The sequence below is a fragment of the Cyclopterus lumpus genome, chromosome 1 (assembly GCF_009769545.1).
Source record: "Cyclopterus lumpus isolate fCycLum1 chromosome 1, fCycLum1.pri, whole genome shotgun sequence".
Lineage (NCBI taxonomy): Eukaryota > Metazoa > Chordata > Actinopteri > Perciformes > Cyclopteridae > Cyclopterus > Cyclopterus lumpus.
This window is the reverse complement of record NC_046966.1, coordinates 19600171-19624017: the sequence shown is the minus strand read 5'-3', so window position 1 is coordinate 19624017 and position 23847 is coordinate 19600171. Positions and strand designations below refer to the sequence as shown.

At 43.8% G+C, this 23847-nt stretch overlaps 2 protein-coding genes and 1 long non-coding RNA gene across 3 annotated transcripts; 1 reads left to right on the top strand and 2 right to left on the bottom strand.

The window, feature by feature from the left end:
• Nucleotides 1–249: 249 nt before the first annotated feature.
• LOC117737190 lies at nt 250–6735 on the bottom strand. The gene is made up of 3 exons (XR_004610022.1): nt 6387–6735; nt 6175–6303; nt 250–582 (listed from the first exon to the last, which is right to left on the bottom strand). It is a non-coding gene; the product is annotated as an uncharacterized LOC117737190 (long non-coding RNA).
• Nucleotides 6736–14092: 7357 nt separating this feature from the next.
• march1 (membrane-associated ring finger (C3HC4) 1) lies at nt 14093–21955 on the top strand. The gene is made up of 6 exons (XM_034543582.1): nt 14093–14137; nt 15001–15074; nt 16459–17283; nt 17527–17707; nt 17817–17961; nt 20051–21955. The coding sequence occupies exons 3-6, from the start codon at nt 16535–16537 to the stop codon at nt 20371–20373; spliced, it is 1398 nt and encodes a 465-aa protein (XP_034399473.1). The 5' UTR covers nt 14093–14137; nt 15001–15074; nt 16459–16534; the 3' UTR covers nt 20374–21955.
• Nucleotides 21542–23847, bottom strand: tma16 (translation machinery associated 16 homolog). Its single transcript, XM_034543596.1, has 7 exons — nt 23741–23847; nt 23525–23634; nt 23254–23291; nt 23063–23147; nt 22778–22926; nt 22631–22673; nt 21542–22408 (listed from the first exon to the last, which is right to left on the bottom strand). Exons 1-7 carry the CDS (start codon nt 23741–23743, stop codon nt 22222–22224), a joined length of 615 nt encoding a protein of 204 aa, XP_034399487.1. The 5' UTR covers nt 23744–23847; the 3' UTR covers nt 21542–22221.

Here is a 23847-nt window from a genome sequence, read left to right as displayed (position 1 = left end):
CCACAAGCTGACCCCCGACCAGGAGCCTCGTTCGTGCAGAATAAAGTGAGAGCTCACTCTAAACCTTCCACACATTAATCACAGATGACCTTCGTGTGTCTCGATGAGCAAATCCAACAGAGAGGTAGACGCAGAATAAGTTGGTCAAGAGTGTGAGACTTACCAGTAGGAAGATTCACAGCAGCACACACACACTCACACACTCACACACTCACACTCTCTCGAAGAGGAAAGCAAGCAGCTGTGTGATACTGTTTGTTGAAGCAGGCGTTTGTTTATTAACTTTTTCTTTTTACAGTGTCAAATCTAGGCCACTCCTTTGTGTGCCACATCCTGGAAGCAAAGACTGGATCAAGTGACAACGTGCACACGCCGTCGGAGAACACGAGTTAGACTTTTTCTGACGACACACACGCGCACACGTCTTTTTCTGGCCGACTCGTCCTTGTGAGGACCGACAGGAAGAGAGAGGCCGCTGTTTCCTTCGGAGGGTTTTCATTCGCGATCAGACGATCAGTTCCTCGCGCTGTGGCTGTCCGTCGGTCTCTGAGAGGTAGACAATAGTCTGTTGGGTTTCTTTAACTGCATTGAAAGAAGAAACGTACACAATCGACGTGATTAGCACTGGTTTTGTGCCATCCATGACGTATTAAAAAAAGAGTTGTGTATGAATAATGTATTGGACCATTTATAAAAATTTTAAAAATCATAATCATTTGTGAAATGCAGTGGACTTTTGAGCTAAGATTGTTCCTCAGATGTTTAAACTACATGTCTCTATTCTATACATGACTCATTGTATACGTCATCGATCGGTTTATTCGGACTGTTGCAGAGGTCATGAATAAACCTGCCATTGCATATGTTAACATTATTATTGTATATTAATTATTAGGACAACTTCTGGACTAATTCTAGAATAGCAAATTATTACACAACAATTATTACATGGATGTAAAATGAAACAGAAAGACAATGTCAAGGACAGAACTGGGACATGTTCTATAAAAACAGGTTTTCATGGTGAACTGGCGGTTATGAGGCATTATATACTGAATTCACACTAATTCTGAAAAGGATGAAAGGATGCAGTGATGACATGTTGGATAGACATGGATATGGATGTAAAGGCATACAGCCCTCTCCTATCTCTAAAGGCTAAACTTCTCAGAAATGCAATAAATGCTATAAATTGTGAAACTGATAATGTTCACATTTTGTTGCTACTGTCAGTGAAGCTACTGTAATCCCACTGTATCCAAGGTATTTCTAATAATCAGTTTAATCCAATTAATATAACTCTGCTGGACAAAATATGAGAAATACTAAATAATATAATTTTATGTCGCAGAAAGTCTTTCCAGAGGAAGTCAGACAGAGGAGAGGAATTATATTTCAAAGGAGACATTTGGAGGCCCCCTGAAGCCCCCTTGAAGGCCCCCTGAAGCTCCCTTGAAGGCCCCCTGAAGCCCCCTTGAACGTCTCCTGAAGCCCCCTTGAAGGCCCCGTGAAGCTCCCTTGAAGCCCCCCTGAAGCCCCCTTGAACATCTCCTGAAGCCCCCTTGAAGGCCCCCTGAAGCCCCCTTGAAGGCCCCCTGAAGCTCCCTTGAAGGCCCCCTGAAGCCCCCTTAAACGCCTCCTGAAGCCCCCTGTAGGCCTCTGAAGCCCCCTTAAACGTCTCCTGAAGCCCCCTTGAAGGCCCCCTGAAGCCCCCTTGAAGGCCTCCTGAAGACCCCTTGAAGGCCTCCTGAAGGCCAACTATGCGTCTCTCCACAACAGTTCATGAGCCCAAAATCCTTCTGATGTAACCACTTGATGTAACATAAGTCATCAAATCCAATCCAGTGGATTTTTTTTTCGTCCCAAAAATCGGAAGTACTTTGTATGTTGTGGTAAAAAACACCAAGTGAACAGCTTCCCATGTTACATCCAAAACTGGAACCGCCGATTCCCACACGCTGCGCACCTTGCCACAAATGATGAATTTATAGTCTGGTTCCTTTAAAAAATTAAAATTAAAATTAAAAACTGGACAAGATTGGCCTGGGGAGGGTGTTCAAAGACACTCTTTATATTTCCACTGTTCGACTTTGTGTCCCTCTGGATAAATTAAGGTTTGTCGTCTCATCTTATGACTCCTTCGATACACTTGAACCTTTGTCATTTGTCTCCTTTTCCCTACGGTGGTGCTTCTTTGCGCCGCCCACGTGCTCCAATATCACATTTCACCATTTTCAACAGCACTAATCTATTTTAATGGAATGCGTGTCATATATTAAAAAAGCTGAAAAGCCATTTTTGTCATCAGGCTCAGTGATCCTGGGAGCTATGTTGTCCGGGGCATCAGCCCCTGGTAGGGTCTCCCAAGGCAAACAGGTCTCGGGGGAGAGCCCAGACTAAGAGCGGTTCAATAAACCCTGATGATAAGCAGCCCACGGACTGAAGCTACCTTGCCCGGACAAGGGAAACCGGGGCACCCTCCCGGAGCCAGACCCAGGAGGGGAGCTCGTCGGCGAGCGTCTGGTGGCCGGGCTTTCGCCCATGGGGCCCGGTCGGGCTCAGCCCGAAAAAACATCATGGAGCAGCAGTCACCCTGTGGACCCACCACCCGCAGGGAGAATTATCGGGGTCGGGTGCTATGTAGACCGGGCGGCGGGCCAGGCGGGAGACCTTGGCGGGCCGATCGCTGGCGGCATTGACTAGCTCTAGGGACGTGGAACGTCACCTCACTAGCGGGGAAAGAGCCGGAGCTGGTGCAGGAGGTGGAGCGGTACCAGCTAGATATAGTTGGGCTCACCTCCACGCACAGCATGGGCTCTGGAACCAAGCTCCTGGAGAAGGGTTGGACTTTGTCCTTTTCTGGAGTTGCCCAGGGTGAGAGGCGCCGGGCGGGAGTGGGGATACTCACGAGCCCCCGGCTGAGCGCCGCTGTGTTGGAGTTTTCCCCGGGGAACGAGAGGGTCGCCTCCCTGCGCCTACTGGTTGCGGGGAGTAAGGCTCTGACTGTTGTTTGTGCTTATGCACCGAACAGCATTTCGGAGTATCCGGCCTTCTTGGAGTCGGTGGGAGGGGTCCTGGAAAGGGCGCCGCCTGCCGACTCCATAGTTCTCCTGGGAGACTTCAACGCTCACGTGGGCAATGACAGAGAAACCTGGCGGGGCGTGATTGGGAGGAACGGCTTGCCCGATCTGAACCCGAATGGTGTTTTGTTGTTGGACTTCTGTGCTAGCCACAGTTTGTCCATAACGAACACCATGTTCGAACATAAGGTGGCTCATAAGTGTACCTGGTACCAGAACACCTTAGGCCGGAGATCAATGATCGACTTTGTAATCGTATCATCTGATCTGCGGCCGTATGTCTTGGACACTCGGGTGAAGAGAGGAGCAGAGCTGTCAACTGATCACCACCTGGTGGTGAGTTGGATCAGATGGCGGGGGACTCGGTTAGAAAGACCTGGCAAGCCCAAACGTGTAGTGAGGGTGAACTGGGAACGTCTGGCAGAGGATCCTGTCCGGGAGGTCTTCAACTCCCACCTCCGGAAGAACTTCTCACAAATCCCGAGGGAGGCTGGGGACATGGAATCCGAGTGGACCTTGTTCAAAGCCTCTATTGTGGACGCGGCTGCTCTGGGCTGTGGCCGGAAGGTCATTGGTGCCTGTCGTGGCGGCAACCCGAGAACCCGGTGGTGGACACCGGAGGTGAGGGAAGCCGTCAAACTGAAGAAGGAGGCCTTTCGGGCCTGGCTGGCCCAGGGGTCTCCTGAAGCAGCTGACGGGTACCAGCGGGCCAGAAGGGCTGCAGTGGCGATGGTCGCGGAGGCTAAAACTCGGGCATGGGAGGACTTTCGGTTGGCCTCAAGGAAGTTCTGGCAAACCATCCGACGGCTCAGGAAGGGAAAGCAAGGTCTACCCCAGGCTGTTCTCAGCAGGGGGTGGGGGAACTGCTGACCCGGACTGGGGACATCGTCGGGCGGTGGAAAGAGCACTTTGAGGAACTCCTAAACCCGGCCAACAAGACTTTGGGGTGGATTCACCCATATCCCTGGCAGAGGTCGCTAAGGTAGTCAAAAAGCTCCTTGGTGGCAAGGCGCCAGGGGTGGATGAGATCCGCCCTGAGATGCTGAAAGCGCTGGACATTGTTGGGCTGTCTTGGTTGACACACCTTTTCAGTGTCGCATGGGGGTCGGGAACAGTGCCCATGGACTGGCAGACCGGGGTGGTGGTTCCCATCTTCAAGAAGGGGGACCGGAGAGTGTGCTCGAACTATCGTGGTATCACACTGCTCTGCCTCCCGGGAAAAGCTTATGCCAGGGTGCTGGAGAGGAGGCTCCGACCGCTTGTCGAACCTCAGATTCAAGACGAACAGTGCGGATTCCGTCCCGGTCGTGGAACAGTGGACCAGCTCTTTACCCTCGCAAGATTACTGGAGGGGTCCAGTAGACCTGGAGAAGGCTTTCGACCGGGTCCCTCTGGGGTTTTTGTGGGGGGGTGCTGCGGGAGTATGGGGTGCCGGACCCGTTGGCACAGGCCATCCGGTCTCTGTACGCCTGCAGTAGGAGCTGTGTTCGTCTCCTCGGTAGTCAGACACGTTCCCGGTGGGTGTTGGCCTCCGCCAGGGCTGCCCTTTATCACCGGTCCTGTTCGTGACCTTCACGGACAGGATATCTAGGCGCAGCCAGGGGGCGGAGAGTATCCGGTTCGGGAGTCTCGGGATCGCCTCTCTGCTGTTTGCGGATGATGTGGTCCTGTTTGCCTCCTCGGACCGTGACCTCCAGCATTCACTGGGGCGTTTTGCAGCCGAGTGCGAAGCGGCAGGGATGAGAGTTAGCACCTCCAAATCTGAGGCCATGGTGCTCTGCCGGAAACCGGCGGATTGCTCCCTCCAGGTGGGGGCAAACTGCCTGCCCCAAGCGAAGGAGTTCAAGTATCTCGGGGTCTTGTTCACGAGTGAGGGTAAGGTGGAGCGGGAGATCGACAGGCGGATCGGTGCGGCTGCAGCAGTAAAACAGGCGCTGTACCGGTCCGTCTTGGTGAAGCTCTCCATTTACTGGTCGATCTACGTTCCAACCCTCACCTATGGTCACGAACTCTGGGTCGTGACCGAAAGAACGAGATCTCGGATACAAGCGGCCGAAATGAGCTTCCTCCGTAGGGTGGCCGGGCTCAGCCTTAGAGATAGGGTAAGGAGCTCGGACATCAGGGGGGAGCTTGGAGTCGAGTCGCTGCTCCTTCGTGTCGAAAGGAGTCAGCTGAGGTGGTTCGGGCATCTAGTCAGGATGCCTCCTGGACGCCTCCCATTAGAGGTTTTCCGGGCACGTCCAACTGGTAGGAGGCCCCGGGGAAGACCGAGGACACGCTGGAGGGATTATATCTCCCGGCTGGCCTTGGAACGCCTCGGGATCCCCCAGAATGAGCTGGAAAGCGTTGCGGGTGAGAGGGAAGCCTGGGTCGGCCTGCTGAACCTGCTGCCACCGCGACCCGACCCCAGATAAGCGGGTGATAATGGATGGATGGATGGATGGAGAAAGTCTTTTCCAGAGGAAGTCAGACAGAGGAGAGGAATTATATTTCAAAGGAGACATTTGGATAGATTTATGGAACGGGAACTTTTATCAAAGATAATATGATGGAGGGCTGATAAATAGAGAGCCGAACAAGTATTAGGCTTCAAAGACAGATGGGAGAGTGCTATCATGTTCTGTCAAATGGGTTTCTGGCAACATTTTAAAAGAGTTACGGAGAAAAGAGCCACTGCCTCAGATCCATTTTTTAAATTAATTTCACTATAATCTTTGAGGCTGTAGTTTTTAGTGCAGTAACTACATTAATGGATGTTGTGGGATTTGTTTGTATTGTACTATACACTCCGTTGCCAGTTTATTGGTATCATTGGTATTATATTGGATTATACTGAATTTTGTCAATCACATTTATATCAATGAAGGTAGACACACATTAGCCTGCAAAATGAGCATCAAGTTGTATCAACGCCTCCCTGAAACAGTTTCAACAAAACATTTTTAAAAAATCGAGAGACCTGAAAACAGTGGTGTACGTAGATTTTTCCTTTTCTTTACACCAATATTATCCTTAAAATCCATTGATATTTTAGGCGCAAAGTAAATTTGCATCTGAAAAGGGACTAAATGGATGTGTGTGTTTGCAGTCGTACCATTGGAGCGGGCACAGTCCTCGTTGAGCATCCCAGTGAGCGTGAAGAGGGCGAACACCAGGAGAGAGAACATGATCGTCAACACCTCCAGCTCCGTGAACGGAGATGCCATCTACACCCCGGCCGCTGCTGTGGACGTCTCATTTGTAAAACCACCTGTTTTCCCTTCAAAAGTGACATCCTCTCCCACAAAATGAGGTTGAATCACTTACCCAGACTGTGTAAGTGGAGCGTCACACAGCAGCCTCATGTCACACGACACACCCTCTTCTTTCTTTGTCACACACTTGCTTGAGCTGTGAAGAGCGGACTGACACTTCCCCTCTCAGGTTCAAGTGAGATCATATTAACCCTAATTATTGATGGGCCACCTGCCTGTGTGTGCGTGTGTGTGTGTGTGTGTGTGTGTGTGTGTTCTTAAACAAGTGTTTAAGAAGCGTCCCATGCAAAATGTATGAATGTATTGATTTTTAGGATTTGTGATTGCTCTCCGGTTGCTTCAGTTAATAAATGTGTGAGATCAAAGGGCTTGTGTGTACTTCAGAGAGTATGAAACTCACTCTTGGCAGGAAACCATGTGGTATTTATGTGGCTTTCCTGTTGCATTGGTATAAAATCTATCGGCAAATGTGTTGCCACTTCCCCATTTCCAACACCGTTGAACGATATTGCAGCAAGGTCTATGTGCATTTGTTTATGCGTGTGTTCATATGTATGGGGCGTACACCTGGGAGCACTTCTGCTTGGTGGAACCAGGGCCTCGGCTGCTTCTCATGCATCCGATGCAAATGTTCGGGTTACAAATCCACATCCTGCTCAAGAACAGGAAAGAATAATAATGTTCTATAATAGAGAAGTGAAACTCGAACAGTTAATTTCAGATAGTAAGTAGTGTTATTTTCAGTGAATCCAGCTGTCTAAACAAAATGAACAACCAGACAGTTCAACTGATTTGGGGGCTTTTCATTTTAATAAATCGAGTAAAAAGAATCTGAGACACAAACCTGAAATAGTGCAAAAGTGGAATGAAACCCATATAATGATGTACATACTTTAGTGATGGTAGTAAAATAGATATTGTATGTGTAGGTATAAACAGGAAGTAGTATATTATACTAGCAGAGATGCAGCATGAACAAGTAGTGACTTAATGCTAAAATGACGCTGAATAATTGGGCAAATGTATGCTTTTAAATGGGCTGAGCCTAAGCAGAGATGATAAATGTTCAAAGCCTAAAACTACGACATGTAATACAAAACGTGAAGATTGAAGAGTAACCGCAACCTGTTTTTGATGCGATAAAATACAGTGCATCTGTAGAAAAACTCTACAAATGTTACAATTGAGCACAACTTGTCAACTTAAAAGTCACAAGACAAGAAGAACATCAGTTCTGAACAATATAGCAACACTAATAATAACAGTAAGGGGTCGACAGTTTTCTCTTCACCTCATTCAGCGGCTGCTCTTTCGCGTTCTCTTTAAGCCACCAATTTTCCCGTTATATCAATCGTAATCCTCAAGATTTGAGACCGTTTGAGATAGGATTACACTCTAGCCACAAACACACACACACACACACACACACACACACACACTCTCTGTGAAGAGGCCTTTACGGCTGTGTAGGTTTCTCACTTCATGGCCGTTCGGACCATTAATGGGCCTTTATTTCTTTAACGTGACAGAAATGAGGCGGTTTATCTTCTATCAATGCATTGTTTCTCAGCAGGCAGGTAGGCTGTTTTTGTGTGTGTGTGCGTGTGTGTGCATTTGTGTGTGTGTGTGTGGCTGGCTACTGTCCATGTGCACACATTGTGTAAGCTTATTAGCAGCAGCACTGGTCAGAGGAGGAGATTGAGGTTAGTCTAAACCCTAATCCTTATGGACCGTATGGACAAAATCCTGGCTCCGCCCCACCGAAAGAGCCACCACATACACACACACACACATATATATATATACACACACACAAACACGCGCACGCCGCGACAGCGTACATTTTCCCTTGTTTACTGCTCGGCTCCATCTCAACTCTTCTTCTCGCCATCTCTCTCTCTCAGCAGGAGGGCAGAAGAGGAGGGAGAGGAAGAGGAGGAGGTGGAGCGCACTGTTGAGTAGTTTCCCAGTCGTCATGACGACCTCACACCCCACCATCTCTGGAGCGGTCTTCCTGTTGCCACGGTGAACTGATCTCATTCCAACTCGGCTCCTCTGGTTGATCCGGATTGGGCTGAGAAAGGAGAGCGAGCGCCTTTGGCTTTCCCCTAAAAAAAAACGTCTCGTGGATGGGCGAGCGGATCACAGGCAGAGACGCGGATCGGACAGGAATGCTGTAGGAGTACCACCGGAGCGTTGCCTGGAAACAAGCAGCATGCCAATACAACAGATAACTGTGGCCAAGGAGACGGCCAGCAATGGCAAGAGTGCCGCTCGCTCCAAAGACAAGACGGAGGTGAGTTTCTGAGCTCTTTGCTCTCTTCTCGAGCCTCTGAGGTGCCTGAAAAAACCTGCGGCTTGATGTTTTTTTTGGTCTTTTTGTTTTGCAGTTAAGACTTAAAACTAGTAAAGTTGGTCAGATTACAGAGTTTTAAGATTCCAGTATTTTGATGGTCCTTCGAGCATCGATCTTGATTGTGTGTGAGTTTCCAGTTCCAGTCTCTTCAACGCGCATACATTACATGTGGCCTTTTATCACTGTTCCCTCACTTGGGGTTTGATGCTTTCAACTGCCTCTCCCATAGAGCCGGACATCGTGTCACATCTTAGAACGTCTTAGAACGTCAAAGAACATCTTAGAACATCGCACTAAGTCCTGTTTTTTTTCTGGTAGCATTTAAAGTAGAGTTAGTTTGTGTTTACGCCGTCCCTCACCCGGACCAGAGCAAGAATTAATTTTGCTCTTCTTCACTACCAATCTACTGTGGCATGAAAATGGTTTTACTTTCTCACATCTGGCCCAATATTATTGTGTCTTTTATTCAATGCCCTACATAGATAACAAGATCTGCATCTAAGAGTCTTAGTTGCGAGCTTTTCATTCGCCAGTGACCTAAATAAAGGAACAACTCCAACCACAGCCCGTTCTGTAAGTTTGATCTCGACACATATTGTACATAGCTAAGCCCAAGGTGATGAGTGGGTGCATCTGTTCACATAGAGTGAAAGCCACATCAATGTATACAGAATCCATCATGACCTTAATTAAGCTTCAGAGTGTCAGTTATGGTTATGGAGAGAATGGAGGTCGTTGGGCTGTTTGGTTATGTTTCCACAGAAACATGAGGTTTCCACAGAAACATAACCACAACAACACAACCCTGGTCAACATATTTCCTCACGGATATCTCACGTTATGAAGAACGACTTTAGATTTTTAAACAAACTGCGATGTTTCAGTAAAACGTGTCATGGCCAAGCGTAAACGGTGCAGCTGCAGCTTCATGGCTGGTCGTCTAAATGTGGCTGTGGAGGTTTTTTGATCCGAAGCCCAGAGTCCAGAGCCAAAATATAGTCCTCGGTCCACGCTACACCACGCAATCGCCTCTGCAGAAACATGCACATGTCCACACTCAGACTCACCAAAGTCTGTTCTGTGCATCAGTCAGAGTGTCCAGAGGAGCAGACGCTGATGTAAGCAACAGTGGGATGTTGTCTCTGATGCAGCGCCTGATTACCACTGATCAAGATCACAGCGGCGTGCTGTGATCTTGTGTGTAGTTAACTCTTCTTGCAGTGTTGTCAATAGGTCGGCCAGTCAGGTTAAGGTTAATTGAGGATTTTTTGGATGTAACATAACATGTTATTTGCTTGTGGTGAGTATAAAACCTTTAGATATGTATAGTTGGGACCATAGCCTGTATGTGTGTTAAAGAAAGACTGTGTAGCCCGGTATACAATATTGCCTCATACATTTAAGGGAAAAGATCATTTGCATGTTTCAATATTTCTATTCTCTATCTGTGTTTATTGGGTGTGAAAGTTGGGAAATCTGAGTGTGTTATGATACAGATGCATCCACTGTACAGATGCTTCACACACACAGAATACTTTATAGGCTTTATCAGACAGGGAAAGTAATAAGACTGAACAGCAACTACATGTTAAACGTATTGACGTCTGAAAGACACTGTCGCTAGCTTACCTGCTTACTTCTTCAGAGTTAGATGATTAACAGATTGGTGTTTTCAGAAAAGTGTTCCAGTTGTGTTGAGCTTAGCTTGAAACCAAGCAGAGGAAAATGGGCAGCTGAGCTCCCCGTCAAACAAGTCTTCCAGCAACAATTTCAGGTTTAGCACAGTTTAAGACACCTTTCTGTCAAAGTTGGTGAGCTTTCACACACACACCAGGGGATTGTCAGCATTTTAGGGAGCTAAGCAATGCCACACACCTGTTGGACCAGTCTCTCACCAGGAAACTGGTTGCAAACTTCTCATCCTACTGTAAAAAAAGAAAGAAAAGAAATGTGTGGATGACACTGGTCATGTTTACCTGTTCTAGACAGTAAACATTGGCAGTTATTGAAACCGCCCACTCCAAACTACTGATGACCACAGTGTGTAGGATACAGTATACAGTACACACTGTGTTCGTCAGTAGTTTGCAGTGTGAAACTGTTGAGTCAGTTAATTTTGTTAAACAAGCTCTTTAAGAACTCAACCTTTTGTTTATGACCTCTGCTCGTTTACTTTAAAAAGGAATGCATGGTTTAGCTCCCCCGACCCTCAATCAATGTATTCTTTGGCATACTGTATATGTTGTTTTTGTTACAGAGTGCAAACAACACAAATCAGTATATTTCTGCTTTCAGGAAGAAAATCTACCAACTCCTCATTATTCTTATATATTCTTAGAATCATGACCATTTGTGTTTATTGTTTGTTTTTCAAGTTGTATCTTCTGACAGCTTTTTGACAGCCTACACTGATGTTTACATGAGCACATGAACGCACCACATAGCTAAGGCTATTACAATGATGAAGTGGCACAAACTTGCACATTCAGACGAAGGAAAAACCTTCTGAACTATTTTTCTTTAACTTTTTCTAACGACATTATGAAGATAATTGTTGGCAGATAATCGGTTTTGTGACTGAAAATGAGTGTCTGATCTCTCCTAAACATCACAAGCATGCACCCTTTGTCCAGGACTTGTCTCCATGTAGTCTAACACCCAGAGGAGGCTACAGTGTGCTTTGACTTCTGATTTAAACCTGGCTACCAGCAAATCCCTTGATCAGCTTAGAAGATGCAGTCCTCTACTTGTCAGTGTCTCTATTTTCACTGATTTGCACAGACTGTTCAAATCAGGTTGCTTTATATACTGTATATATATATATATATATATATATATATATATATATATATATATATATATATATTTGGGCAAGTGAGCATTTATTATTGAGTCGTGCCTATAGGCATTATACATTGCTTATATTGCATGTAAATTAAAAATGACCATCAGTATTTTAATAAATGTGACCATATACCAAATATTAGAACACCGGTTTCCTCCTATAAGATATATTTATGACGATAATGAAATAATCAAAACTCTAGCTGCGTGTTGAAGCTCCCCTTTCAAAGTTTCCACTGTGGGAATTTTAAATGATTCGATCAAGCTTTGTCGATTGTTGTCATTGCACAATATCGTTGTAACCTCTGGTGTTGTGTGTTTGTTGTGGTTATGTTTAAACATAACCACAACAAACACAACCCTCGTCAACGTATTTCCTAACGAATATTTCACGTTATAAAGACAGACTTTAGATTTTTAAACAACCGAGATGTTTCTGTAAAACATGTCATGGTTAAACAATAATACTCAACAAAGTCCTTCAGAAAATCAAAACAATGAATTGTAATTGAAATTGAATGCAGTATCTGTATAGCCAAAGCCTTATATATATATATTATTCATATGTGCCAGAGAACTCCATTGCTTCCAAATTGAGGATGACATGTTCTCTTCCTACAATGAACATCAACACTAGTTCATTTTCAGTCAATCCCAGCTGCACTTCCTGCTGCTGTAAATACACATATCAATAGTCCTTATTCCTGTTCAAAGAAAATAACTTGGCCTTTAATAATAAATATATATATATATATATATAATACTTTTTTAAAGCCCAACATCAGAAATCGCAAATATATATGTAATGATATCTATACATCTGGACATGTTTTTTGTTTTTTGTTGTTGTTGATTTGGAGGGGGAAAAAAATGCTAAAAATCGAAGAGAAAATAAAGAAAAAATGTCCAGAATGTACAAACAAAACTGTAGTCGCTGAAATATTGTCGCACACTTGATACAGATAGGAAAGAATATACATACACATATGCAAATATGAATTCACACACACACACACACACACACACACACACACACAGCAGTCGACATGCGCTCATCTGTGATGGTTACGGTTAATATTTACATAAGGGGCTCGGGAATGCATCATGTCGATGGGTGTCCTCACAAAGATAGAAGTAGGGACGTGTGTGTGCAATTTTTAAACATAGCTCCTACAGAATCCAGCTCCTTTACTCCACCGTGGACCGCTGAGCCTGCAGGTGTTTCCGAGACAAGGCGTATGTAATCCCATAATGCACCTGGCAGCCCGTAGCATCATCAGTGTTGCTCGGAATGAAAGCCAATTGGAACTAGTGTTTGAGGAAAAGTTGATTGGATTTCTTGCTGCAATTATTCCTTCAAGTCTGTATATTTGCTTGATAGATCCGGTCATTTCTAAATATAGCTTTCCCAACAAAGTAAGTGTTAAGTCAACGTTGTCTAATCCTCACTCACTATGTGGGCCAAATCTCTGCAGCAACCATATATAAGCCTGAATCCATTTATTTAAAGAAAACAGGATTTAACTCATGTGAACACAGCTCAACATATATATGTATATGTTGAGCTGTATATATATATATATATATATATATATATATATATACTCTACATCTACTGCTGACTGAAACTTGTGTAAGATGCTGCAGGAAGTAAAGGAGGCCACAGATGTCCGAGGGTTGAGTTCAAGGTACCACTGTTGAGTTCGGACAATTGGTACTCTTGGAAGTCCTAGAAAAAGTGCTATTAGTTTGCTTAAAATAGAGACACATTGCAGAGCGGCGTCTCGTACACTTAGAGGAGGACGACCAGGTAATAGGATTGACCGGCTTTAGCTCGGGTCACAATGAAATAACAAGCACACGTGGCCACGCATGATTTCTGATGCTGGATTTGAACCAATCAACACACCGCCGGTCAACACTGAATAATTATTTAATTATTATGTTGTTCTTTTGCTGATTTAAAGCATTAGCTTTTCTAATTTGTCTTTCTATCTAATCTTAAACTACCTGAACCACACACAACTCAAGGAATTGTCCCACATTTCACTTATTTTTGGAGCCTTTTTGGAGAACAAAGTCTTGGAACAGTGTCTGACGTTAAAATATTTCACCAATATGAAACTGACAGCTGTTTAGAGCTGAAACGATCGGTAGATTGAGCGACTAGCTGATCGACAGAAAAACAATAGCCAAGAGTATCAATAAACCATTGGAAACAATCTGGTTTCAGATCTTGAAGAAATGTTCCGCTTTCTTTGTTTTATAATATATTTTAAATAAACAAGACATTTTAAGACGTCAGCTTCTAAACTAATAGCCAATTTCCTAATTATTAATCTGGCAGATTCTTACAGCAGATCACACTGCAATGTTATGGTGAGATGAATGAGCCCCGAGCTCCGATGTTCATGTCAGTGCAGTGAAATATTGTTTGAATGGTTTACAGAGAGAGAAATCTCTGGTTCACACCTCAGGCTGCATTGACATGTGCCAGTGAAGCATCACATATGTGGTCTCTAATGGTTTTCTGTGTCTCCTCCTCCCTGCAGCGGAGGAAGGTCCCCGGGCGCTCAGGGAGTCGATCCAGCAACATTTCCAAGGTAACCGTCGAATATCAGAGCTCTTAAAGGGACAATATCAAGGTCACAGCTCCCAGAGTTATGATAGCATTGTTTATTCAAGCAGAATCTAATGTGCAAGAATGTGCCAATGCTAGAAGTCTTACTTACCAATCAATACAAGGTATGCTCTCAGTACACATGACTCATGAGACACTACGTTATGATTGACTTTGTGTAATGTGGAAGAGTTGCTTGTAGTAATAAACCCACAGAGAATCAACATGTGTAGCTCAACAGGTCACGTTGGCCTTTATGCATCTCTTAGCAAATTGTTTTGTATTTACAAAGAGCAAATTCACATTTCTAACAACAACAAAAAAGATAAATTATGACAAAGTTAGAGTATTTTGGTGGATCTAACAGCAGAAATGGAATAAAATATTCATAATCTGTGTTCATTAGTGCTGGAGTTTTTGTATTTTTGTTATCTTAGAATAATCCCTTCATATCTACTGAGGGAGAAGGTCCTCTTAATGAGTACCTGTCCCTTTAACCACGAGCTAATGTACAAAACCTCTAAAGTTTTTTTAACATTTCTCATGAGTTGGTGGAGACCAATCCAGAGCTATAAAGAGAGTGAATAGAGGACTGAGATTTGTCAGGTGGCCAGAAAAATGAATGCTGGATGCTTCTGGATGTGTCCACGCTAATATATTAGCAATACTTTATAAGGCTGTCAGCATATCTCGGGCTGTTTTCCCGCAAACAGTAAAACAGATCAAATAATTAAGCTCAAAGACCCTTTATTTTCATTATGTGTTGGTGATGGTGAATTGAAGGGCATCGTTGTACTCGCAAAGCAACGTGAAAGAGTCATGAATTGAGTCTGTTGGTGGTTTCAGGCCAGCAACTCCACAACAGGACTGACTGCAGCCTCGAGAACGTCCATCACCCCGTCTGCTCAGGACATATGCAGGTGAGCGCCAACACAAACATTTCCCTAAAAGCTCGCGAGCAGCCACAGTTCTCTCTGTGATATTTGCATGCACAGTGTCGTCTCCACTAATGTTCTGCCGCACCCAAAGGGCGTTAACAAAACTAACATTGATGCGTACATGCAATGATGCTCCCCTAGGGCAATCAATGAGGGGAAGATGGCCCATTGCAGGGATGGGATCCTTCATATTATTATATCCTTTGGTGGTGCGGTTACAGCTGACAGGCTCAGTCCTGTGACTTCCAGTCGGTTTTATAGCAGTGTGAACACATGCGCTGGGTGTGAGTGTCTGGACCTCCATTTGTCGAATAGCATGCTCGTTCCATATTCATCATTTCCTATTCTGATTACCCAGATAATCAATAAATTTTGTTTTCACTTCATTGTTGAATTATGGCCAATTATTTGTTCTTCTCTATATTATTTGGCGTTTACACGGAAGCTGGTGGGAGTTTAAATGAACAGCTAATTGAATGTGTTTCACCGTGTTTTGAAAAATGTGCTGAATTTAGATTATTATTATTAGTAGTATTGGTCCTGATGCTCGTACAAACAGATCTGTTCTCAAGTGGCTTGTTTTGTGTTTAGGACAACTTTCACTATGTGAAATTAATCCGTTGTTATTCAGGCAAAGTTTTTCACTAATGGATTGTATATTTTCATTATTTTTAGGCAATTTTGAGTTTGAAAATGTTATATAGATAACATTTCATTACTATATATTTTGATTCTGCAAATCAAAATATAAGCTAATATAATTCTAAATGTATTTATATAGCCTAATGCTAACCTATTCATTTAAATTGGCTATTGATGCTGTAGTTGTAGTATACTATTGCAATTACTGAAGACTTAACAACTTTACAATTATATAAATGTTCTTGCATAAGGGGCAATGTCTCAATGTTTCAGGAATACGACATTCATTCAAACCTCTGTTAAGCTGTCAAAAAGACAATTGTTACAACCTCAAGTGGTATCTAGTCAAGCAGGTTAGTGTGGTTTGTGAGGCTTGTATGACTGTGTGTGTGTGTGTGTGTGTGTATGTGTGTACAATAGGGTCAACTTTAACTTTATCGGCCAAAAAAGGTAAACTCTCTTGGTCAAGGATGCAAAATAAGCCCCTGAAAACAAAATCAATCCATAAAAATAACACAAAGGCTTCATATCCTGACCTGCTCTTATATGTGTGGTATGTTGGTTTATTTGTGTAAAATATTACTCACGATAGGTTTCAGCCCATTTGTTTAATGTCATTACATTCATGTCTTATCCATCTTGTTTCACCTTATCATATATCTGTGTGTGTGTGTGTGTGTGTGTGTGTGTGTGTGTGTGTGTGTGTGTGTGTGTGTCTGTTCAGTGCGAGCCAGCTGACCCGTTTAGAGGAGGAGGTTTCTGAATCACACAAAAGCATCAAGCACACACACGCCTCTGGGATGACCGTCGCCAGCACCGCTCTGGGCTCGTCCGCTCAGGCGCAGAAGAAGCAGGTGAAGCGGCGCCACCGGCGCAAGAGGAACAGCTGCACCGCCAGCGACTGCGTGGAAACCAACGGCCAACGGGAGCAGAGAGACCGCAGCCTCAGCTCGGACCGCAGCGAGCACGGGGAGAAGAGGGAGAAGAGGGAGGAGAGAGAGGAGAGGGAGCGGCCCTCCAAGACCCGGAGGGAGCTCCCCGCTCGCCTCCGCTGCTCGGGGGCCCCGCAGTCAGACTCGACCTCCGACGACGAGGCGTCGCGCGAGGCCCGCAGCTGGAGCAAAGAGAAAGCACGAAGGGGTCGCCGCAGCGGAAGCAGCCGAGAAAGGGACGGAGCGAACGGGAGCAAAGGAGGAGAAGACCAAGCAGAGGTCATGGAGCTGCTGTCGGTGGGCTCGGATGAAGGCAAGGAGAACCTCCCTCTGGTGGAGGACAGCGGGGGCCTTAAGAAGCGCCTCAGGGCCTCGTTTAAGAGAGACGGCCACGTCTCACAGAGGGAAGGCTCACACAGCAGAGGAAAGGAGAAGGGTCACAGGTCTGGAGACAGCTCCTCTTTGGCAGAGGATGCCGAGGAGCTCATCACCAAGAGCTACCAGGAAAAGGGGTCAGGGAGTGGGGACATGTCAGTGCCCACGCCACAGAAACACTGCGGGATGAATGGAGGCACCCTACGGCAGTACTCTGATGACTCTGAGATGGAGGTCTGCAGGTTAGTGTGTGTGTGTGTGTGTGGGGGGGGGGGGGGGGGGGGGGTTTGACTGTGTGTGTGTGCACCATAGGGTCAAAAAAGGAAACTCTCTTGGTCAAGGGTGCAAAATAAGCCCCTAAAAACAAAATCAAACCATAAAAATGGTACAGGCTCTTATGCGTGTGTGGACTGTTTGTTTATTTTCTCTGTGTGTGTGTGTGTGTGTGTGTGTGTGTGTGTGTGTGTGTATGTGTGTGTGTGCAGGATCTGCCACTGTGAGGGGGACGACGAGTGCCCGCTGATAATGCCGTGTCGCTGCACTGGGAGCCTGATTTTTGTCCACCAGACTTGTCTCAACCAGTGGATCAAGTCCTCAGACACTCGCTGCTGTGAACTCTGCAAGTTTGACTTTATTATGGAGACAAAGCTCAAACCTTTACACATGGTAGGCACACGCTCATGGATCTTAGTCACAGCTATGAGGAAGCTGTCATAATGAACAACCAATGCCCCCCCACCCCACCCCCACCCCCTCCATCTCTCCATCTCTCCAGTGGGAGAGGCTAAACATGTCGAAGGGCGAGAGGAGGAAGATCTTCTGTTCAGTGTTGTTTCACCTGATAGCAATAGTGTGTATGTTGTGGTCGATCTACGTTCTGTTCCAGAGAACCGCGGAAGAGATCAGACTCGGGAAGAGCGGTGAGTACCGTCCTCCATTCTCTCGCTCTCTCTTTCTCACATACCAGAGACACACAGAGTGAAAGAGTTATTATCTAGTTTTTAATGTTCACCTGAAGGTATTATGAGTAAGGCCGAACAAACATTTTTACTTCAGTCAACATTTTCAAAACGTTTTTAAAAAATGTTTTACTTTTTAAAACATTTTTTATGTGTACCTATAAGATTTTAAAGGTTTTATTTGTCACATGGTCATACAAAGGTGGAGTAAAATTCATTGTGGCTTACTCGTGAAGCTAAAACGTAGGGATGCACTGATCCTGATAGCGATACCTGGACTTTGGTTACTGATTAGTGATCCGATACCAGAGTATAATTAATACGCTGAATGTCTCACTGTGTGGAAGATACTGGGAGCATTCTTTGATCTCTAACTTTGTAAAAAAAACTAAATATAAGAAATACATACTAATAAATGTATACATTTGTTATTTCATAAAATAATGGTAACCGGTATCAGAACGGTCTATTGTCACCGATATTAGAATCGGTGCATCTCTACAAGAAAGGCCAGTTTACAGTAAAGAAAAATACTTAAAATAAAATGTGATACTCCACAGAAGTGTGTATCACATCCTGCCACCTAAAACAATACAGGACCATTTAACTGCACTATAGCGCCCCTTGTGGAAAGAAACTCCGCTGGGCACCTGTTGATCTCTACACCTGTCTGACTCTGGTGCAGTGATTATTGAAGATACATTTCCTCTGTAGTCACCCACAGTTTTCATGTTTTCTCCAAATCAAGTAAAACTAGTGAAACATATGTGTATATTGTTCAGCATAAACAGTTTAACATATTCATGAATCCAAAGATTAGATAATACAATTTTATCTCAAAATGACCAGACGCTTGTGTTTAAATATGGTAACAAAGTGCAGTAACTTTCCGATAAAGCTACTGCTGCATCAGAATGCTTCAGAATAAATATTATATATTATTATTATTATTAAATTATTATTATTATTAAATCAGGGCATTTAGCTAGACTACATACTTAGCCTAATAATTAAAAACTTAATTAACTTCAGACCACCTGTTTTGATTAATGTCACACTTTTTAGGCAGTTGTTGACGTGAGGACAGTGTTTTTTGAGAACTTTATAGCTGACAATATTTGTAGGAAAAACATTTTATTCAAGAGCAGAGCAAATGTCTCGAATAAAGCTCACGTCAAGTTTCAGATATTATATTTCATCACAAAAAACAGAGTTCACCAGTTTTTCACTACAATTTTATTTGAGTTTGGAAATAGACCCCTCAGTACTTCTGTCTCTTTGTTGTTGTGTTTGTTGATGGCGTGGTGTGTTGTGCTGTGATCACAGCATAACTGTATTATTCTCTGGACCTCAGATATATTAATTGTATCTAATAAATAATAGCCAAACACATTATTTGTTCATTTGGGGATGCACCGATCTGACTTTTCAGTCCTGATACCTGAGCTTTGCGTATCGTCCGATACCGAGTACCGATCCGATATGTCTTTTAATAAGCTGTATGCCTCATTGTGTGCAACGGGATCATCTTTTTATGTGTGAGGCCTGAATAAATATTGCTTTCCTGAGTTTGAAGAAAACATAATAATTGCATACATGGATACACATTTACTGAACTGGTTTGTATCATTAACGTAATAAACTGGCACCAACAACTTGGTAAAACCTTCCTTCGAAATTAACAGGAATTCATTTTTAATGCAGCAATGAATTGGTCAAAAATTCCAATGCATAATGTGTATAATAGAGAATTTAATTGATTAGATCAATTGTCAGTGATATCCAAGCCAACTATATGAGTCAGTATCGACCTCATATACAATATCGGTATCGGTGCATCTCGAGATTATTCAGAGCTCACAGAATTAAAGAGAAATTACACTCACTCTTGGTTGCAGACGCATTTTGGAGAGTTACTCTTCTGAAATACTATACGCCAAATGGTAAGCACAGCTCTGCACAAACCACCATCATGATCCATTACGCGTGAAGCAGGTCGACGTACAATGTGTGTGTGTGTGTGCGTGTGCGTGTGCGTGTGTGTCCTCAGGTGTGCTCGAGTGGCCCTTCTGGACCAAGCTGATTGTGGTGGCCATAGGCTCCACGGGCGGCCTCATCTTCATGTACATCCAGTGTAAAGTCTACCTGCAGCTGTGGCGCCGCCTCAAGGCCTTCAACCGCATCATCACTGTGCAGAACTGCCCCGAGAAAGACCTGCACCACCCCCAGGCCCGGACCGGCACCCTGACCAACGGCCGGCACGAAACGGTGGAGGTTCCGGCCAGTCCGCCTCCTGTCCCGGATGCAGAGGCGCAGACGGACTCGGACATGTCGGTGGAGGGCGCGGTGGCGCCGGCACAAAACCCCGTCTGAGTGGTTCTCCTCCCACCCGGGAAAGAATTGTGAATCGCTCCCTGTTGGCCCAACGACACAAGCTAGACTCGTACAATATGTTAGTGATGTTCATCTCGGCTCCTGTGGTTACTGCACCTTGAGAGACAAGAGATGGATTTAATGCCCTTCAGTGATCACGGAAAGCTGGAAGACAGGAGGGCTGCAGTGACGGGAATGTGCAAAGTACTGAAGAATGTGGCAGCGTCGAGAAAAGAGGAGGCGGAGGGCTGTTAAGTAGAACACAAAAAAAGCCATCAGCAAGAGAAGTTTGTAAAGACTGTAGTTATGTGATATATTTACTTTTATTCCTATATGCACTTTCTCCAACAGCACTAACACGAGAAAAAGTTGTGAACACCCTGAAGATGCTTTTCAAGGTCTCAGAATGCTTCAAACCACGGATGTAGACAATCAACCATTTAACTGTTATGATTTCGATTTTTTTTTTTTTATTGAATAATGCTGTCAGTTAAACAGTTAAAATAAATATTGAAAATGCTTGGTAACTCGAGAGCAGCGGCTTGTCACAAAGGCTGTTCACACCTCGCACGCCAGGCTAAAGGTGCATTAAGGGTTATTGCACTAAAACGTACGCATGCGGTTCTGTTTTTACCACATTTGGTGTCTGATGGTTAAAGATAAAATTGCTGGAACTACCCGGGTATTTTAGTTACTTTTAGATATCAAATTTGCACTTACTCAAGGCCCTCAAACGTAAAAAAACAAACATCTTAAGATACTTTAAAAAAAATGTTTTAACCGTTTTCCCAAACTGCGACACACATCTTAAACCTGGACTGTTTCTCACTTCGGACGTCATTTAGTGCACTCTGATCTTACCTACACAGTAACTGAATTCAGACAGAGTCCTGTAATCTAAAATCAATTCTAAGATCAATCTTTGATCGCTTCTTTGTTTTAATAGTAAATCATAACCGGGCGAAGCATTACCGCCAACAGTGGACCGCTAAATTATCTGCCGCCTTGTTTGCTCACTTAACATTTGAAATGAAACGAATTAACAATAATATGATTTTTCAGGCCTTCAGACACCAAAGAGTCAACACACGATTAGGAGAAAGAATTATTTAGCTCGGTCTAAAATCTGAAAATGTGATGTTTGTGGAGAAAAAAAAAACAAAGAAGAGAAAAGAAATGTATTTATTATCGTAAGAGTTTTTAATATTTCTTCAAATAGCTAATCTTAAAAGTATATTTTTGACGTTGTTTGGACAGTTTGCAGTTTTATGAGGTTGTGTTAATCATACATTAATGTAACTTTGTTCATGGTTGTCATCCGTTCATGTCTTTACATCAGACTTGACCCAATGTGTGTGTGACTGACCGGTTTGCCTCTAATAAGGCGACTGTTTACACGTATTCACTTTTCTACAGGTTTAATTTGGTTTTTTATCCATGTCATTTCACACAGATTCTCTCTGTGTCTTGTAGCCACAACGTCTATCAAAACCTTTTTTTTTTCTATCCCCGATTGGATAAAATTGAGTATTTAGGTTACATGCAGTTTGTTTGTGCAATAAACAATGAATGTAGAACCCTTCACAGGCTAGTGTGAAGTTACTGAGCAACAAGAAGACTTCAAAGGAGGACAGACTGATACAAGTTTAGTTTGATGTCTTTGAGAATTCAGCACCATCTTCTGGACAATAATGGAGCAGCCGCATTTTTTTCCCCCACAGACACACAAACACACTTTTTATCTATAAAAAGTATTTTCTGAACTTGGTCTGATGTCCAGCGCCAGTCGTTTGTGATGAATGGACGAATGGAGCTTTGAGCTACAGTCAAATACGAAGAGTGTCAGTTTCAGTCCGACATCAGCACCATCTCATCCACCTGCGCGTCATCGTCTTCATCATCTTCATCCTCGTCCTCATTATCATCTTCTGCGACATCTTCTTTATCCTCTTCTTCATTTTTTGTTTCCAAACCTTTGTTAGAAACCTTTCGAAGTTTCAAATTCGGAAGTTTCTTCCGATCACCAGTCCACTCGCTGCCGAAATAACGGATAAACAAAATGTAAAAAAAAGGATGTTTATGAAGACTTAATACCACAATTGTAATCAAAATCAAGTAGTTCTAGAAAAAATGAATACTCTAAATTTCGGCATTAGCGTGATCATGTTTGTCAAATAATGGAAGCTGAATAATTACGGCTACTTCTCAAATACAAAGATTGTAATAAAACAGACATCTGAAATCTCTACCGACTCACCTGAATGTTTTCAGATTCTTTGCATTAATGATGTCTGGAATCTCTGCGAAGACGATAAAACACAGGATCATGGCGTTTTTTCCAAAACAAACACTGAATGGTTGCATGTACAAGATACAGTATGTGTGTGTATTCATATCCACTCACCAAACCCGACGCCCTCATACTGCGCTCTCTCTCGCTCGATGGTCTGTTTAATGACAGCCTCTCTGGCGCCATGGAGACGACCCTGCCTACCTTTGATCCCGTTCACCAGCTCAATCTGCTCTAGTTCCAAATCAAACCTTTGGAGGTATCTACACATACACAAAGAACACACACACAAGCTCACTAGATGGCACAATGCTTCAAATTAGAATATTTTGACGCATTTCACAAGTTAAATGGTGATTGGCAAAAAAACTAAATTAACATAAATCTTAAATCTCTGACCTTTCAACCAGGTCACAGGCATCTTTTCTGGTGTAAGTTGTCTTTTCTGGATCCAACTGTTCCTGAAACCACAACAGCTTCTCACCTGCGAGTCAAGAGACAAATAAATAAAAGAAAAACCAAGGTGTTAATAGAGAGCAATTTGATTCTTGCTGACAACAAGTGTGCTATGAATGATAAAAGGAGCTCACCAACGCCGCTCAGACGTGTTGCTTTGTCACTCCTCTGCCTGCAGCATCAGAAAAAAAACATTCAACGAAAGTAACCAGATTCTGCAAAGCGTGTGCTAAGCAATGATGAATTGCATACAAATGATTAACGAATTGCATTTACTGTTCTTTCTTTAAGTATTTCAATGTAATGCTACTTTAAACTTATACTTCACTACAATTCGGGGACACATATTTTACTTTATAATCCACACATTTATCTGTTGGCTGTTTTTTTTGTTATTCCTCACACCTTTCTTTCTTTTTAAGTCGGATTTCTTCTCGGTTCAGGTAAGCAGCTTTCCTGCTGTACGGGTGAACAACCTTGTCCGGAGCTTTTCCGTTTCCTTTCTGAGGCCTCGGCTGAAACACATTAATACATATTCATAAGGTTAATAGTCGAGCTACTGATCTGTCATAATCATGAATAGTACACTGACAGAAATACGTTGCAGAGCACCAGTTTTACCATTTTGAGGGATTGAAAACACGTGTGGTCCTCTTCTGTTGACAACTGAACCGGAAGTAGGCTGGTCCGTCATCCAAATCTGTCCGTAGGTGTTGCGTTGAAAAAAC